Here is an 18,508-nt window from a genome sequence, read left to right on the forward strand (position 1 = left end):
TTCACAAGTAACTGGTTGCGAAGGGTTTATTGCTGGAGTTGCTGCACAGAATTTTAAAAATAATTATTAAAGTTAGCGGCAACAGCATGGCTATCATCCATTATCCTATCAGCGATGCTTCAAAAATTGCGTGTGTATGTAATGGAATAATACAAAATTACAAATACATCTTTATTGTACATTAAAAATTATTTTGCATTATACAGTCACTGGCAATGTTAGTGAAAGAAACCAATTATTTCTGGTATAAAGCATTAGGCTAGTTCATGCCCATGGAGACTTACAGGATGGCAGCCAACGGTTTAGTACACAGATATTTTAATATAATGCAATTAAACATTGCACTTAAAAGCTAAGAGCGACAATATTGTCGAAATTGAATGAATGCGTGGATGTTGTGCATGCTACCACAAATATGATAAAGTCATGGTATTCTAAGACTAAAATGACAATAGATGGGTTGATGTTCCACTGCGTTGTGTCATCGTGAATTATTTAGCACATTTCTTCATACTGTTTTGCTTTCTCAAGAAAAAAAAAACCTTGCTTTTACCCAGCTGTAATAAACCCAACTGTTCCATAATTCTCCCAATGACCATATCCCAGAGAAAAACCTAGCCCAGCACCTGGTGAGTGAATTTATCAACTTAAGACCATATTGTGGGACTATTATATGTCTGATATTTTCTACATTGAGTTAAAGCTGTAATGGCAACATTTTGCAATACTTAAAACAAAATTCAGAGGTTTGGGACAGCTGTTGGCTTTAGAGCCACCAACTGAAATGGTGACATTGTGTGACTGTACAGACCAGTAAGACATCCCTGTCTCCTAATTATTTTGTGTATCGGGCATACATTAAACTGAGGTATGAAGTCCTGAGGGTACAAAGTCTGGTGGAGGATATGCAGACATCCCTTAAAGACTCGTTGAGGCTTTTACCTGATATGACTTGATGTTGCTTGTGAATTTCAAGGCCCTTTAACAGATGCCTTTTAGACACAGTATTTCCTGTCATGATGGAAATGTATATTTTTATTGGCTTGTCCTAATGTGGTCTAATTCAGGATATGTCACCATAGTTCTTTGCTAGTGTATTAAGGAGTATATGAGCTGGTATAACATTCTGACATCAATACAAAGCCTAACAGTTATTTTGTAGGCATTGCACATTGAAGTGAGCAGACCTATACATTGGCCAAGTCTGGTAAAGGTTTGCAAAAAATGCCAACATTGCTTCGGTCTACAGCAGCTTTAAAATACTTTATGAGGTAAAATGTAAAAAAAAAAAACTACTAGCATTTTATTTTTCACGTGCATTACAGACTGTCAGATCAAATGTAACTTATATGGCAACATCACTTTACTCACACTCCAACACAGTATTCACTGACAAACGGTAGGCATTCCAAACAGCTATACAATTTTAACCATCAAACTTTGCCATTTCCTGCAAACTTCCATTCTATTCCATTGTAGTACAATCCACTTAAGCCCTACGGTGGCACACTAGTCTACTGTGTCTGGTCATGAAACCAAGAAAGAAAGTCACTGTAGAAATTCACCAGTGCCCAAAAGAATATAAATACAGCTTGTATTATGTCCATACTGCAACAATTCCATTTCATTTAAAGGTACCAAAGCAATGTAGCCCGGTCTGAGTATCACTCATAGACCATATCCTCAACATCTTGACTTTGTTTGGCTGGAGATGATTGTAAAAAATCTGTAAGTATAACATTATAGACCCCTAAGTCACAGACAAGGCTACCCAGGGGCCCACTGAAGGCATTCTTAAACTCTATTAGTTAGTATTTCCTTTGGTGTCTTGAAGTTTAAAAAAAATAAAGCTTAAAATAGTAAACGAAGAAGCCCATCATGCAGGTAAAAAGTGAAAAGTCTCTTTGTTCAGTCTGCAGCAGAGTGTTCCTGTAGTATAGTTTGTTTTGGCAACCCTCCCACCAATTGTGGCGGTCCTATCTGTGGACGTGGGTCTGGCTGCAGTCCTGCGAGGGAGCAACATGGTGGGGAGCGTTGTCGTCAGGAGTGACGCTCTCCTGGGTGTTGCCATTGGAGGGGCTGCAGTTAGCGGTGAGATGGCGGAGGTACTCTGCGTGGACAGGCTTGTGGCACTGCAGCACGCAGATCGCCTCATCAATCTTGAACCACTTCCTCTTGCGGCCTGTCAGGGCAGAAGACACTGCCTAGGTTAATCTAACCTCAAGATCTCCCAAGTATACCTACCAATGAAAAAAGGCACTCATTTAAACGGAAGGGAATTAGGGGGTTTGGGACACCATGGAGAGCAAAAGGAAATGGAATATGGGATGGGATGTGAAACGAGTTCTACTTCTACAGTTGTGGATTATGTCTCCAGAAATTTCCCATGAAATGAACTAAATTGTGGTAAGACCTTATATTAAGAAGTAATAATCCTTTTGCCATGATTTTAACTGAGAAGATATGAACCCATTACGTACAATTATTTTCTGCATAATATCAGAAACACAGTCTTGTGAGTGAACAAATTATACAGAGTTAACTTAATATTGAGTGTGCAGTGAAAAAGGCATGTACCCATAGAACAGCATGATCTCAGCCCACCAACATCAGTGTGAAACAGCTACAATGTGTGGTGCACATTACTGCCATCTAGTGGTTCACAAAGCAAATACAAGAGAAACGTTTCTTGTCCCTGAACATAATTACAGTCATTGTGAATATTACTGTGAATGTTTTTTTTGTACTTCAAGAAGAAATAAGTGAAATATAACTTTCATTCATACTTAATTTAGATACAGGGGGATGAAAGAAAAACAAGCTTACTCCCTTAAGGATAAACAACACATAATATTTAACCTGAACTGTAAACTACGATACTGAGAGGACAATAAGAGTGATCAATACAATTGAAATAAAAAGGGGGGGAGGGTCCTTCTTTAGTCCATCCTGTCTGTAAAAAACATATACAGCCTTACATCCCAAGTTAACACTAAACATAAATACGCTAGCATTCAGCTGAAATTAAAATAAGGCTATGGCATCACCATCCATTTCACAACTGGTGAGTATTATGTTGTGATGCTGAATTTCTGGCCAGTGAGTGTACCACTACATTCTGATAACACTGACCACATCCAGAAAACAAGCATGCCTAGCAAACAACCACTGCCCCGCCTTCCCAATAAACAAACTCGGATCTATTTATACAAGCAAGGGGAGTGAAGGATTACCAGGTTTTTCTTTCCACACCATCTACAAATAGTCTACAAAGTTTTGAGTTACATGCTCTCCTGTCAGTGTCTATTTTTAAAACTCTTTAACAACTGAGAAAAATGCGTCAACTATTCTGTACACCATTTCTGGGGTTAGTAATCATGTTCTCATCCAAGAGCAATCAAAATTGGAAACTCATATGCTCATACTTTTTGGGATAACTGCTGGAAGCTTGTTGGCTTGGTATCAGACATCCTAACAAGAGCAGTCGAATGTCTTTTTCTGACTAAGATTACAAGAAACTAGACGTAAAGCAAAGCGTTACAAAATATGACCGCCGAACTGTTCAGTAGGTTTTGGCACAGAATGAGTCATGGTTGTCAGTGTGTGTGTGTTTTTATGTGTTTTGTGTGTGTAAATTGGTTTGTGTTTCATTTTTCTGTATTAAAGGAATTATTTGTGAAAGATTTTGGTGATTTGGTTATGTAATGTTTTGTGTACTACTTTTTTGTGGATTGTTTTGGTATATTTTTCTTTTGCAATGTAATTTGTTAAAACAGGTCACATAAAGAGGTGTGGAAACAAAGTGAGGTTTCCAACCACCAACAGGTGGCGCTATAGGTGATATAAGTCAGGCAAATGTATGCGTTCAGGCCGGATACAGCGTCCACCCTAAGACATTTTCTCTGGATCAAACAATGTACGCAAGAGTTATAAGAGACTTTGTGTTTTGTGGCAAGTACTGGCAAGTTGGCAAAATTTGAGGGTCTGCAACGCCCACACCTTCAGACTAATGAGAAAATCGTCTATAACTTTTAGTCGCCCATGGCTGAAGAGTAACCTGACCACATTTCAAGGAGTTACCATTCAATTTGTTGGAGGAGTTCGTTCAGATGCGAGGTGTGCAAACGCCATCAAAACGCATCTTCCACTGAAAATGGCCGACTTCCTGTGGACCTGCCACCATGGCGTCAAGAGACTTTTTGGTGCGTCCAAGCATGATGAAGACGTGTACCGAATTCTGTCAAGCTACGCCAAAATAACCCTAAATGCGCAGGTTTTTTTGCAATGTTCTAGGGGGCGCTACAGAGCCATTTTGCTCCATCCATGGACAAAAACTAAGATGGACGGTTACAGGCTTGATGTCCCTGGCAAATTTGGTAATTTTTTGAGCACTTTGACATAAATGCGATTGAGTTATAAGAGACTTTGTGTTTTGTGGCAAGCAATGGCAAGTTGGCAAAGTTTGAGGGTCTGCCACGCCCACACCTTCCGACTAATGAGAAAATCTTATATAACTTTTAATCGCCCATGGCTGAAGAGTAGCCTGACCACAAGTCAAGGCGTTACCATTAAATCTGTCGGAGGAGTTTGATCAGATGCGAGGTGTGCAAACGCCTTCAAAACGCATCTTCCACTCAAAATGGCCGACTTACTGTGGACGTGCCACCATGGCGTCAGGAGACTTTTTGGTGCGTCCAAGCATGATGAAGACGTGTACCGAATTCCGTCAAGCTACGCCATAATAACCCAAATGCGCAGGGTTTTTTGCAATGTTCTAGGGGGCGCTACAGAGCCATTTTGCTCCATCCATGGACAAGAACTCTACCGAAGATGGATGGTTACAGGCTTGATGTCCCTGGCAAATTTGGTAATTTTTCGAGCACTTTGACATATATGCGATTAAAACACCTCATTTTTGCTTTTCAATTTTTAACTAGGTGGCGCTAAACATGTAATGACTGGTTATGGTATGGGTTAACATGGCCCCTTAACACAAACATACAAGAACAATTTGGCCCTCCAAGGCCCTACGGTTCTCGGGATATTCGAGGAAAACTGTGTCGCGCCACCTACAGGCCAGTTGGTGTATAATCATATAAATCAATTTATTGCATGCCCCCCCGTGAACGGAATTCCACGAAACTTAACGTGCAGTCAGAAGGTGTCATAATGATCCCACACCTCCGATTTCGTGCAGTTCTGATCTTGTCAACTTACAATTAACATTTTTTACAACACTCCATTTTTGCTTTTTCATTTGTTACTAGGTGGCGCTATACATGAAATAAGTGGTAGTGGAATGGTTGACGTGGCCTCTTAAGACCAACATACAAAAAAAATGTTGTCCTCCTAGGCCCTACCGTTTTCGACTGAATCGCCCCACCCTCTTTAAAAGGGGTCCAGTCCGACGGGGTTGCAACTGATCAAAAAAAAAAAATCAATGGTTCCAACGCTAATTTAGTGGGGCTACATGCCCACCAAATTTCATGCACCCCGGTGTTTCAGTGTCCCGGGAATCGTTGACAGAAAATAGGCAGACTGAAAAAAAACTAAAAAACTCCGACTTAACCTATATGACAGCCGCCGTGCGACAATAATCACTATCTCACACACGACAGAGAACATTATTGCTAGCTAGGTTTTCTTCCCAATCCTGGAATTCTCCCTGATTTATGTCTGCTGTAAATTCTCCACCCTAATACTTTATGGGATTTCCTGTCACGGAATTTACAAGCATAAACAAACTGATGTAATTTAATTGACTGTCAGGTCCAAATTTCAATCTTGGTGTCGAGATGTCAGACGCGGCAGAAGAGGAGGATGGGTGGATAATTACCAATATTGACGGAGTCTTCCCAGTCTTCTAGTGTCTCCGTCACAGTGAGGACATAAACATACGTCCTGTGTTTGCTATCCTGGTTCTGCTGTGGGGAGAAAACCAGAAACGAAGAAGTGAAACAGGATACTTAGGACAGTACAGGTCACTTTCACACACACACACACACACACACACACACTTATAATCTTTTAATAATAGTGCAAATAACATGGACTGGACACACAAGCATATATACACACATGCAATACATGGAAACAAAATAATTCAAAATAGTGTTCTTATTTAATACCATTATTATCATTTTGTAATATAGCTTAATATGGATCACAAGACTTGCCTCAAACACCCCCAGGAGTCTTCCCAGGGTGCCTCTCACTCCTGCCTGGACAGACATAAACATGGAACAACACAATAGATATCCAGCTATGGAAAAACACTTAACACCAAAAATCCTCTGCAATTCACGTGAGGTTAATTTTACAGTGAGATGTTAGGACCAGTAATGGCAAACTAAATGTGCACCTGAACTGATTTGTACATTTATTGTACAATAATTATTGTACATTTATTGTACGTTGACACTGTAGACCAATCAACGACTGGTTTTATAAACCCAGCAACAACTACCCTGGTTGTGTCTGAGCTTGTAATCATGCAATAACGCAAATGTCACGAATGTAAATAGAGTTTTGAGTTACTTCTTTCTAATGGTGGTTATGTGGTCACACCGCTTGACCTGGCCCATGACGTGAAGGAAATAAAATAGGACCGGAGTTTGATTGTGACACCAAGGCCGCGTAGCCTGTCCCCAACTGTGTCTGATCTCACTGGCTTAACAAGAGGATGAACAAACTCTCACACTCAGAAGCAGCCAATCCTCTGGCATCCGCTATCTCACAGAGAGAGAGAGAGAGAGAGAGAAGCCACACACAGAGTGCAACTCGGCCAAGATTGAGTGTTCCTGACAGCGGTGTGTTGCCACAACACGACTGGTGCACAGCCTAAACTGGTGAAACACACACCTGCAAGGGAACAAGATGTCTCTGCTCCGGCAGCAGCTAGAATGGGGCATGGCCACTGACCCCACTGGTAGCTTGGCAAACAGTGACGGGTGAACCCAGGGCGCCCAGGGTAGACTCGAGCTGGCCCTGAAGAGCCATGCACCTCCACATGCCCCAGTGGAACAAGGCTACACTGGGCAACAAGGCTACACAACAAGGCTACACTGGGCTGCCATTTTCACTGATCTCCACAGAAACATCAGGGGTCCAATTCATGTTACAATGCAGAAGCACTGATCTGGGGTCTGTGTGACCTTTCAGCCCGATAGGAGTTAGTAAAGTGATGAAATATGGCTTATCAGCTCTTCTTGAGGAAGAGAGGCTGATCTCCACTCAGCTGGGGGGGTCCTCGAATAAAACAGAAATATGATGCAGAATATTTCTCAGGTCCCGGTCGTATATTCTCAGAGCTCCGCCCCTGTCTCCCAAACCCAGCCCAGAACCCAGCCCACTCTCTGGGCATGACATACCTGCCATATCACCAGAGCTAATGGCTGAGTCCCATTGGCCTTGCTATGCCAGTCTTGTGATGCTGTAACTCACTCACACTTTATGAGCTTCCCTAGGGTACCCGGGAGTTTGGGTTACAGTCCCCAAGGCCTGGTTGAGAGAGAGAGAGAGACAGAAAGCGATCCCTCGAAATCTCACTGATAGAAGCTACTCTTTTTAGCTAGTAAATGCATCTGCTAATATAATTTATAATTTATGAAAACATTAAAAGGCATATTATCTTTACAGGGGTGAAACTTGAAGAAACATCTGTCGAGGGCTGCCCTGTATAGCATGCCACTAAGTGGAGTGAATAATTCTCACCTAAGGCGTGATTTCAGATCCCATGACAAAACTCAAGTGCTTCTGTGCAACATCTTGGAAATCTTTGCATTTAGCAGCAATTGGGCTAAATATGTTATCAAGGGCAACTTCCCCACCTTTCAACAAGACTGACATAGCTGCTCTTTATATAGCCAGATATGTCCTGAGCATCATTATTCATCACATCTGCTTTAAGGCCGTGTGACCTCACCATACAACACCATATAGTTTGATTACACTGGAGCCTGGACCCTCCCACATGCCCAAACATACACCCAAACAGGGCTAGAATTTAGCCCAATAGTCTCACACAGAAATTGTTAAAATTCTCCTTTTTGTGGGCTCCACTGTACACATGTTTGCATGTTTGTATGTGTGTGTGTGACACAGAGAGAGAGAGAGTGACTGACTCCTCAGACCCTATTCAGGGATGTGTCGAGGACTGCAGTAACAGGACCCAGTCTCCAAATGTCACTGCCATGCTTCACAGCTGTCAACAGATGACTCCCCTGGAACAGTCTCTCCTCAGCCCTTAAGATCCTGTAACAAGTGCAAGCAGCTCCTCTAATCAGCCTCAATACCATTACCCATGAGTTACCCATGAGTTACCCACGAGTTACCCTCCAGCCCAACCTCCTGAGCACACTCCAGCGGGCACCGGAGGAACGTTAGCGCTCTGGTCTGATCCCTCATCCCCTCAGCCCGCCTGAGTACTGCTCTCTTATGCGGCCCTGTTACCGTTCTCTGCTTGGCTTGGTTTGGCTTGGCCTGGCTCTGCTCACTCAGTCAGCCCTCCGCTGGCTGCTGTACAACTGTGGCTCCTGTAATGCTAATTGTTTCCCCTGCCTGCACAGGGAGCACTTCTAAGCTGACAGGTGACTTGGAGCCCAGGGAGCCCATGGAGCCCAGGGGCGCAGACACTGCAGGGGTGGGAGACGCTGCTGAGGCCAGCTGCTGGCTGCACAGAAATAGTCCTGACCTGTCCAAGCTGAGTAACTAGCGTGATGACAAAAAAGCCTCCCCCGAGAAGGGCATCCCTGCCAACAATGTAAGAGGTGTCAACGATCATTATTTATATTTCATTCTTGGTAAAGAATGTAGTTATTTACATAATATCAGGCTGCCTGCTACCAGACTGGTGTGATATTATATATATAAGTAGTGGTTACTTACACTACTAGATGGCACAGAAAAGACATTGTACTGCACCAGCTCATATTGGACTGGACACGTGCGGAAGACAACAGTGAAGATTGTGATAAAAGTGATGATGATGGGCATGTTTGTGTGCTCACCTCTTCGTACACCTCACGTACAGCAGCTCCGCAGGGCTCCTCCTCAGGTTCCATTCCTCCACCCGGGACAATCCACTGGTCTGGGTGTCGACTACTACTCACAAGTAGCACCTATGAAAGAAAGAGAGAAAGAAAGCCATGTCAGAACACACAACCAGTACCTATATCCAAAGGCCTTTAACTGAATCTTCAACCTCATTGCGTGATATATCTGAAACCAATATCACTCTTAGATAGAGGCAAGAACCACCAAAAAGACTATCACTTTTCCCACTACATGAGCCAATGGCAGTCAAAACTGACTGTTTCTTAATAATTATCCTCAAATGTGTGCATTTGTCTCTGTGTGTGTGTGTGTGTCTTGCTATCTCTTAAAGCCAAAAAAAGGACTTTGGCAAGTTGTGGAGCACAACCTCATAACCCAGCTAGTAACATAGTACACCGTCAACCATGTGTTCATATCTGAGGTTTGAAATCATATTAAAGCAAACTGGTCATTATAGGAATTAGGATTCAGCCTCCAAGACCAGCTGTGGTTTAGCTCCAGCACAGTTCCTCCTGGAGTCTCATGACTCAGTTGTGCTCAAGCAAATGTGCTACAGCATCACAAGACCTTCATTCTTACAGGACTCCACAAGGAAGAGTTCTCCCTCTACTTCTACTTGTCTCTTTAGGTTGCTTATGACTGCTGGACCTACAGGTTTTTTTTTCATTCCCAGTTGTTGATTTCCCAATCAAAAGCCCCCCCCCCCCCCCCACACACACACACACACACACACACCACGTAGCACTCCTGGCACCCTGTAAAGGCCTGTGTTGCAAGTCATTTGGCATTTAAGGCTTGAGAACCTTCACTTGTCAGGTGGTGAGGCCTCTACACTTACAGGGACACCTTCTTCACTTTTCTGGAGGATTTACTTAATACGAGGAATCAGCCCTCGTAAATAACCAGAGATGAGCAGCAGGTGCAGGAGCATTACAGAGGACCCAATGAGAAAGCCCACTTTAGCCCAAGGGAGGTGCCCCTGGTGAGGTAGACAGGCGGAAGCCTACTTTAGCCCAGGGGAAGTGCCCCTGGTGAGGTAGACAGGAGTAGCAGGCCTCCCAGTCCTCCAGATGCTCACGTCACACGCTAAGGCTAGGGCCCTAAATTCAAGCTTAATAAAAGTTTATACTACAGAGTCATTCTGGGAAATTGCTGTGAAGTTGTTGTGATCTTGGATCAGAGGGATAACACTAATAAGAAGAAACCAGTGAAGCATGAGTGACAGATGAGAGGAACAACTAGTTTCTTAAATCAGTAGAATAAGGGAATGTGAAGGAGTCCGCGGTTTGTAAAAGCAGGGATTTGTGTCTAGCCAGGGCTTGGCAGAGAAAAGAGGCCTGTGCCTGTGAATGAGCCCATCCTCTGTAACATGAATCAAATGCCCTCTAACACGATGAAGAATGCTGGCAGTTTCCACTTCTGGAAATCTCCAGAAGGGGAAAAAATAAAAACGCCGTCATTTGACTCTCTGCTGTGCCTGGTGTTACACTGACCTACTTCAAGGGACCCTTTGACACACACTCACACACACACACACACACACACACACACACACACCTCACACTCACACTCAGACACACACACACACACACAATTCATGCCTCTCAAAGCTTGTGCACGTGCCGTGTCTGCACGATTCCTGCCAAATGATACCCTCACGTACAGATATGTGCATGCATGGCCGTGTATGAGTATGTTTCTGTGCTGCACAAAAACACAAGTAGAACCAGCCAGAGGCTTGAACTTCCCACGGGGCTCTGTGGCCTCCTGAGATCAAAGGTAGGAAGGTTTTAATTAAGGGATTAGAGTTTTCATTAGCATTTGGTAAGCACCGCAGAGATCCGAAAGGGAGGGGGGCTCTCCTTGTCCTGAGGAGGCCTGAGACCATGGCCAGCTTGTGATATTTCTTCACCCAGTGTGAGGCACCGATAATGCCTCCAATCAGCAGCCGGCAATAACCATTTATACTGAGCCCCTTCAAAATAGTGTCATGGACTTTAAAAACCTGCCCTACGTATTAACCAGATATATAATTACATCTCAGGCTCAGTGGGAATGTGTGTTTATGGTGTTTGATCACAAGCAGGGCAGAAGTAACACAAAACAGTCCTTGCTAACTTGGTCGGAATCTTGGCTGTAAAAAGCACCAGCTACCACCCCTTCTGAGATGCAAGACAATATTTACAGGAATGTGGGCGATGCTCTGCCGAGGAGCAGAGCAATAATAGCCAGGGCACAAAAAAACACTGTGCCCAAGAATAACCCTTCTGTGTCTCAAGAGAAAGTCCTACTGATTCCCGCCAGTGAAACAAAATGAAAATCTATCTTTGAACTAGGATTACTTATTATTACTCTAAAAGACCCTTCCCCAACACACACACACAATTCTGGCAGATTCAGTCTTGAGATTTAAAAAAAGCAAAAGGTTTTCAAAAGGTCCTTTAGGTCATGGTCTAGTATACATACACTGGTATTGTTCTGGTTGAACATGTGAAACATCACAATTCTGTGCTCCACTTGCTGATCTGGGCCCCTTTGTTTCTTCCTCAGATCAGTTCATTGTCACATTATTAACCCTGGTCTGCCAGCAATGCACGATCACAGACAAATAAATCATAAATAAATTAAGCACAGTACACAAACAATACAATTAGGACATTTGACATAAAAGACACAATAAACAATGATAGCCTACTACTTAGGAGAGTGTAATGCCATGATAGCCTTGTGTCTCATTCTTTTACTCTGTGCTCTTATGCACTGAAAACATTTCCCTGACGGAAAAAGTGAGAACCATCGGTGGCTTGGATAGCTTTCATCCTGTGTTATTTTCTTAGCTTTCCTCAGGAACTGTTTAGTGTAAATAGCTTGGAGGGAGGGAAGTTCGACCCTGATAGATTTCTGTGCAGATAGCACTACCCTCTGAAGTACATTCTGGTACATGCCCCTTGCGTCATTCACTGACGCTCAATTCAATCACAACTTTAGGGCTAATTGGTCAGTGCAACAAGCAGTCTCGCATCTCCTACCAAAACCCTACTGTACAGATCCAATCTTGTGTTCTTGATACAGGCCCATGGCACAGGATATGCCCATAGTTTGCACTGCAACTGAGCTTGCCAATTGACAGCCAAACATGATTTTCCTGACCACCCTCCCAAGACGAAATTTCACCTGACGTTTACGCCAGGCCCCGTTCGTCGTACCTCGTTTAGCGAGATACCGAGATCATTTTCAGGATGAGATATAAGTCCCTCTTTTCGGTTCGTCGAAGCAACTTTGGCTAAAACACCATAGAAACACATCAATAAACTGCTCCAGCACAGGCTGATGTAAGTGAAGCTGGATGAGCTTGCCACACCCCCGGAAAAAGGAGAGATCCCATTGGCCAAGGAGCGATATTAGTTAAATTAGTGTTTCATAGGGAGAGAGTTCCATTCAATCATGATGAGTTCTTGTATGAGCGCTACCGATTTAGCCCGAAAAGGAATCATTTATTTACAAGACCTTGTCGAGCCATTTATTGCAAACACCAAACACCACAGCCGAGGATTGACTGTCTTGCGCTTTTTTGCAAGTGATACATTTTTGTAGTGTTGGCGATGCAGAGAACAAAGCACTCATAATTATATGACAGTGTTAAGTATACCATAGAATAGGTTATTGTAGAAAATGACTAAGGTGGATTAATGTTAGGAATAGAGAGAAATACACACAATTTGTTTTCACTGCTTTAGTTTATTGAATTTCTTATTAATACATTTACATTAAGTCATTTAGCAGATGCTTTTATTCAAAGCGACTTACAAGGAGATTTAAAACTTCACTTGGTAAGGAGGTAAGGGGAATCGAACTAGCAACCTTGGGATTTCTAAACGACTCCTCGATCCACTGTACTCCACTCTCGCAGCGGTGGCGGTGTTGGATTTTGCCATGATTATGGTCTTGTATTCTTCATAAGCGTTCATGATCATTTCCTGCTCTCCAGCATAGAAAAAAAGAGGCTCTTTCTTTGAGTTTAATAGTCATTGTACCGTCAGAAAATCATGGTTTTGGTGATCGACGCTTCCCCCTTCTGAAGTAGGACGGGCACGCGCAATTACCCTGAAAAGTGAAGTCTGGTTCAAATAAACGTCATTTTTTGACCGCAGATCAGCCTTGGACGAACAGAGATAGCCTGTCCTCAATCATCGCGGTATTTTAAACTGGCTAATGGGACAATTGATCGACTTAACTGAACCACATACGACTAACGGGCACATGCCATGTCTGAACGTTCAGTAAGGGAGCTGAGACTCTTAACGCCATTGAAGGTAATGGGATATGTGCTAGGTATGGGATAGAGTAAGAAGGTTTTCCGAACAACAATGTTATAATATTTAAAGACAGATGATGAAGAACTGGTCCCAGACATTCATAGTTTGTGAACCACATTCTGGTGATAGAACCCACTTTTAGAACTGCACTTGCATTTGAACTTTACAAAGTTTTTTCAAACTGGCATGTTTAATGTTATAACTGCACTGGTGGTACAGAGGTACGGTATTCATAATTGGTATTGGTACTGATTTACAAATAGGCTAGAACTAGGTTTATAGCAGATGGGTACAACAACAGATTTCCAAGGAGTTCATTGGAACTTTAAAGCAGGAAAATTTAGTAGAACAGTCACCTCCAAACTAAACGGTGACAACGCACCCACCTCCCTCTCCCTCTCCCTCTCCCTCCTCACACGCACCCACCAGCACTCTCTTTCATACACACACTCTTTCTCACTGGGTCTCTGGCACAAACAAGCCTTTGGAAAAGCACTGGATCAGCAGTTGTCTTTCTGCATGAGAACTGAAGCTTAACAGAACAGAGGCCAGGCTGGAGCTGTGGCACGTCTACCTCCGCTCAGCCGAGCCTCCACTCTCTGGTAAACAAGCCAGACCAGACAGCCAGTTAGGGCATCGAGACAACACATGCAGACAAGAGGACTGTTTGACACGCTTGTGTGCTTGATACAGGCCCATCTATGGCACAGGATATGCCCATAGTCTCAGGCGATGTCAACACTGTGGAAAACGACTGGAACTGCAAGGCTCACTGATGCAACATTAATACCAACAACCATATGTCAATAGGAATACTTCTATTCAGGTTAACATACAATCATAAAACAGGAATAAATAAATACATGAATAAATAAGAGGTCACAGTTTAGTCAATATAATAGACAGAGAACTGTGTTTTGTCACTGGACATGAGACAAGGTATGTATAGATTGCTGCTTTGTCAAAGCGTCTCGATAAAGGCTATGTGTAAAGCACACTCATGACGTCAAAGCTCCCCTCTGCTCTCTCAAAACACTTGCAGCTTTAATCTGAAGTGGCCTCATGCAACTACGTTGTAGTGTGCCTGGGAAAGAGAGAGAGCGAGAGAGAGAGAGAGCGAGCGAGAGCGAGAAAGTTTATCAGAGCAGGAGAGAGAGAGAGAGAGAGAGCAAGAGAGAGAGACAGTTTATCAGAGAAAGAGTGAGAGGTGGGAAAGGGAATCTGTCAGGGGGCAGCTAGCCTCCGTCCTGGTTCTATAAATTGCAGCCGATAGGTCATTTGGTGCTTTAGCACATAGTGTAACTTGCTAACCGCACCACCATGCCCCCGCCCCCTACACCCCCACATACAGAAGCCTAGAGATGGAGGTCTTGTTGCTATGCAGACCATTTCGAGTCAAAGGTGTACATACCCCCAAGGAGCCCGACAAAGTACTCCGTAACCAAAGGGTCCGGATTTTTTTAGTATAGCAGTGACCTTGTGACAATGAAGGCAAAACAGGCATGACTTCAGGTGTATTTAGACATCTGAATTCAAAGTTTGCTTCTGATCGCGCTACTAAGGCAGGCACATGGAAATGTTTCTGTGACATACATCATGTCAAGTGTTCAACAAATAGAAAACACCTTCACAGTGCCTGCGCACATGATTTCATAACATGCAGTCGTATTTTTAGACTCAAGTGGATTCCCTCTTGAGGAGAGGGTTACAAAACACCAAGGGTGTTAACTGTCATTACCACTCAAGAAATGTTAAGTAATCTATTTCTCCCACCCAATTTCAAAATCTTGAAATATTTTTTTCTCTTATGTATGCTATTACAAAAACTTCAACAACACAGCCAGTGTTCTGAAAAAAGACAGTTTCTCACAATTGAAAGAATAACAATGATCTTTTTCAGTGACTAAGCTGGCTCGCTCTGTGACTGAAGAATTTAAATTATAAGTTACAGAGTCAGATTGTTGTGAATGAACAAGGGATTCAGTTTAGACCGGTATCTTGGTGCGAGTTGCCTTATCCGTACTTCTATGTCCTCCACAGAAGTCTTCCAGCAGACAGTCTGGCCTGCTGCAATGGTCTAAGGTGAAAATGACGAGCCTGCTGATTCGTTAGTATAGCGACACTTTAACTAGGTTGATTCTATTCCACCTTTAAAAAAATATATTAAGTGTTGTAGTAAAAGACACTGTGATTAAAAATGATTACTTATTTCACTCTATATTGTATCATTGGCAAATAGATAATTTTGTTTAAATTAGTTTTGGCTTATTTCATTTTCTGAACTAGAGCTCCAAAATAGTTATGTTTCGTGAAAAGAAACTATTAAAGCAACTGATGTGTTGATCTTAGGCTACCAGTGGGTTCATCACACATTCAAAATTCTGACAATTGAACAGGGAACTGGAATGGCACGGAGTACAGCATATGTCTCCCCTGAGGGCAAATCCTGTATCTCTCCATGTTAGCCAAGTTTCATGGAAATCGAGCCGGTCATTTTTGCATAATCCTTCAAACCAACCAACCAACTATTTGGTATCTGATGTCATCTAATGCTAGCTCAGGGGTAGTCATTTTGGACCAGAGATGAAATTGGCACTTCATGACAAGAGCACATGTCTTTGGACACGAGAGGTTTTGATGTCTGACTGTTGAGAACCCCATCACAAACAAAAGGCTGCCTTTTTCTCTCAAATCTGCCACCCCTTAACCAATCACCAGTAAACTTTAGCATCTGAAGACAAAAATACCTTGAGCTCCACTTTCCAAAGACACCACACAACCATCACAGGAACCCTCCAGCATATAGCCTGTGCTAATGTAAGGGTTTAAAAGAGGCAAATCACAAGGTCATGGCCAGGGTTAGGAGCAGGCATTCTAGGGTTGAAAGGGTTGTCATGTGCACAGGAATCATGAGCCTACCCTTTAAACTCACATGCACTCCTGACCCTGTGTCATGTCTCATTGTATCTTTCCCTCTTTGCTCTTCTGAGTCTCCGTCCAACTGTCTTTTACCGATCATACAAAATCACCAGGTACGCCCATTCAAACATTCACATTCTTACAGAGCTGTAATTTGCATTACAGTGACACTTGCAAGGGCAGTACTCATTTAAGCACATGCTACATATGCCAGAAAGAGTGTCTGTGTCTTTAAGGGACAAAGTGAAAGAAAAGACAGAGAGATAGCAAGACTTGGAGAATTAATGAAAGGTAAACAGGCAAAGGGGTGTCAGGCAGTCTTAGAAGGAACCTGTGCGAGAGCTTGAGTCACCTGAATGGCGTTTGCCCCGAGCCACATTCCCTACTGTCAAACCAACATGTGATTGAACTTCACAACAGGAATTACTGGCAAGCTGCTATGGCCTATAAAACGTTAATGCAGGCACTCGAAAAACTGGCTCTGGCTTTCCCCAGACAGGACCTCTCTCTCTCTCTCTCTCTCTCTCTCTCTCTCTCCATGTGGTCAGACACAGGGAGGAAATATCACCATTGTTCTCCATTCCTAAACGTGTGAGGTGGGGAAATATTAACACACACAACTGGACTCTTCCTGCACATTTAATCTGTTAGGGCAGTGAACGGAGCAGATGATTCACATTTGTCAGAGAAGGGGCTTATTGTCCCCAGCTACTTCTTAACTGGGTGTTTCAGTCAAGTTGGCTTATACTAAGCAAGAGAAAAGGGCAAAGTGATTTGATGTGGTTTTTCTGACTCACTGTTTACAAACCAAGCCGAGACAATCACCTGATTGTGGAGCACAGCTTAACTGAAACAGTGATTTAGGGGGAAACCAGACGCCACATAACAGGTAGAATGCATACTTTAAACAGTGCAAAACTGTAACTACTAAATTGGCCACACTACAATGCACCCTTGGATGTATGTGCAGGAGTTGAGTTCGTACATAAACCGGCATCTAACATGAGTATCCACATGTCACCTACGCACACCTGTACAGTGGTTAAAAGGTCAAATACAAATAAGACTTCACCTACATTCTGACAACTTATATGACAGGGGTCAAGTAGAATTCTACTAGAATCAATCCCGTGGACTGGTATACATGGTTAGTTTAGATTACTTTTGTATGCTCTGAAGCATCTAGATTAGGCTAGTGTTTGTAACCAGTTTGATCTACGACAAAATATAGTGTTGAACGTCAATGGAGAAGCCTGGATAGGGACAAAGCCTCAAGCCTGTCATGATTTTGAATCTGCTGGATTCGAGAGGAAAGAACACCACATTTACCTCGTCCTCCCGTTCGTTTTTAAAACACAAGCAGGCTGCTCGCTTTTTAAAGCCCTCGCCATCGTACGTCCTAGTCTGGTTGGGCTTAAACTTCATCATGTAGCCTATTCCAATTTTGTGTGCAGCCGATGTGGTAGAGAAGTGGATAGCGTGTCAGCGTAGGATTCCTCGAGCAAGTGCTCTGGTGGGCGAGAAAAAGCAATGAAATGGTTCGCCTCCACTGGTTCCGTTGGGTGCCGTCAATGCGCTAAGCTCCTATTCACCAGTTTCACATCGATGGCAGGTTTTCGTGGATGTCTGTCGCGTTGTTCACATCTATCCGGAGTCTTTTCCCTACCATGGTGGCTTCTTGTCGCGGTCCGAGAGCATGATCCTCCGCACACAGAGCTCCCCGCGCGAACAGTCACCACTGCTGCTGCTGACTGCCCACTGCTACTGCGCAGACGCTCTATATCAGCTGCAACAGGATCTTCCTTTCAGATCGACGGGCTTTTAATGGATACACAGGGCAGTGAAGGAGGCTATATAGTGCAGCGTATCATTTCCCGAAACCTAGTCCCTCCTACATTGTCCCAGCTATAACACAGTGACTGACGTAAACATTGCTCGACAGGCAAGTGGTTTACTTTAAATTACGAATAAGTTACCAGAAATACTCTGTCCCCTCTAATTGGCCCTTACTGGGGATGGTCACTTTTTTCCTGAAACGCACTGTGATTATAACAACAGCTCCCTCTTGTGATCACTTCCAAGACTCTAAATACCTGGGTTTGAACCTTAATGGATCGCTACGTCTAAAGCATGGGTTCGACTAAAAAAAAAATAAAAATAAAAATAAAAATATGAAAGTGGCCAGCTTCCAGCTCAACATGTGTTAAGATTCCTGATGA

The 18,508-nt window shown here is 43.2% G+C and overlaps 1 protein-coding gene across 2 annotated transcripts; it reads right to left on the reverse strand.

Moving 5' to 3' along the window:
• Window positions 1-157: 157 nt before the first annotated feature.
• Window positions 158-18,122, reverse strand: nudt4a (nudix (nucleoside diphosphate linked moiety X)-type motif 4a). 2 transcript variants are annotated; one of them, XM_080842471.1, is made up of 5 exons: window positions 17,619-18,122; window positions 9,009-9,119; window positions 6,177-6,221; window positions 5,837-5,924; window positions 158-2,182 (listed from the first exon to the last, which is right to left on the reverse strand). In XM_080842471.1, the coding sequence occupies exons 1-5, from the start codon at window positions 17,715-17,717 to the stop codon at window positions 1,977-1,979; spliced, it is 549 nt and encodes a 182-aa protein (XP_080698597.1). In that variant the 5' UTR covers window positions 17,718-18,122; the 3' UTR covers window positions 158-1,976. The 2 variants fall into 2 exon arrangements, with proteins under 2 accessions (XP_080698597.1, XP_080698598.1); XM_080842472.1 differs by having other exon boundaries at window positions 5,837-5,921; window positions 17,619-18,120.
• Window positions 18,123-18,508: the final 386 nt, after the last annotated feature.

The sequence above is a fragment of the Sprattus sprattus genome (genome assembly GCF_963457725.1).
Source record: "Sprattus sprattus genome assembly, chromosome: 7".
In the NCBI taxonomy this organism is placed as follows: domain Eukaryota; kingdom Metazoa; phylum Chordata; class Actinopteri; order Clupeiformes; family Clupeidae; genus Sprattus; species Sprattus sprattus.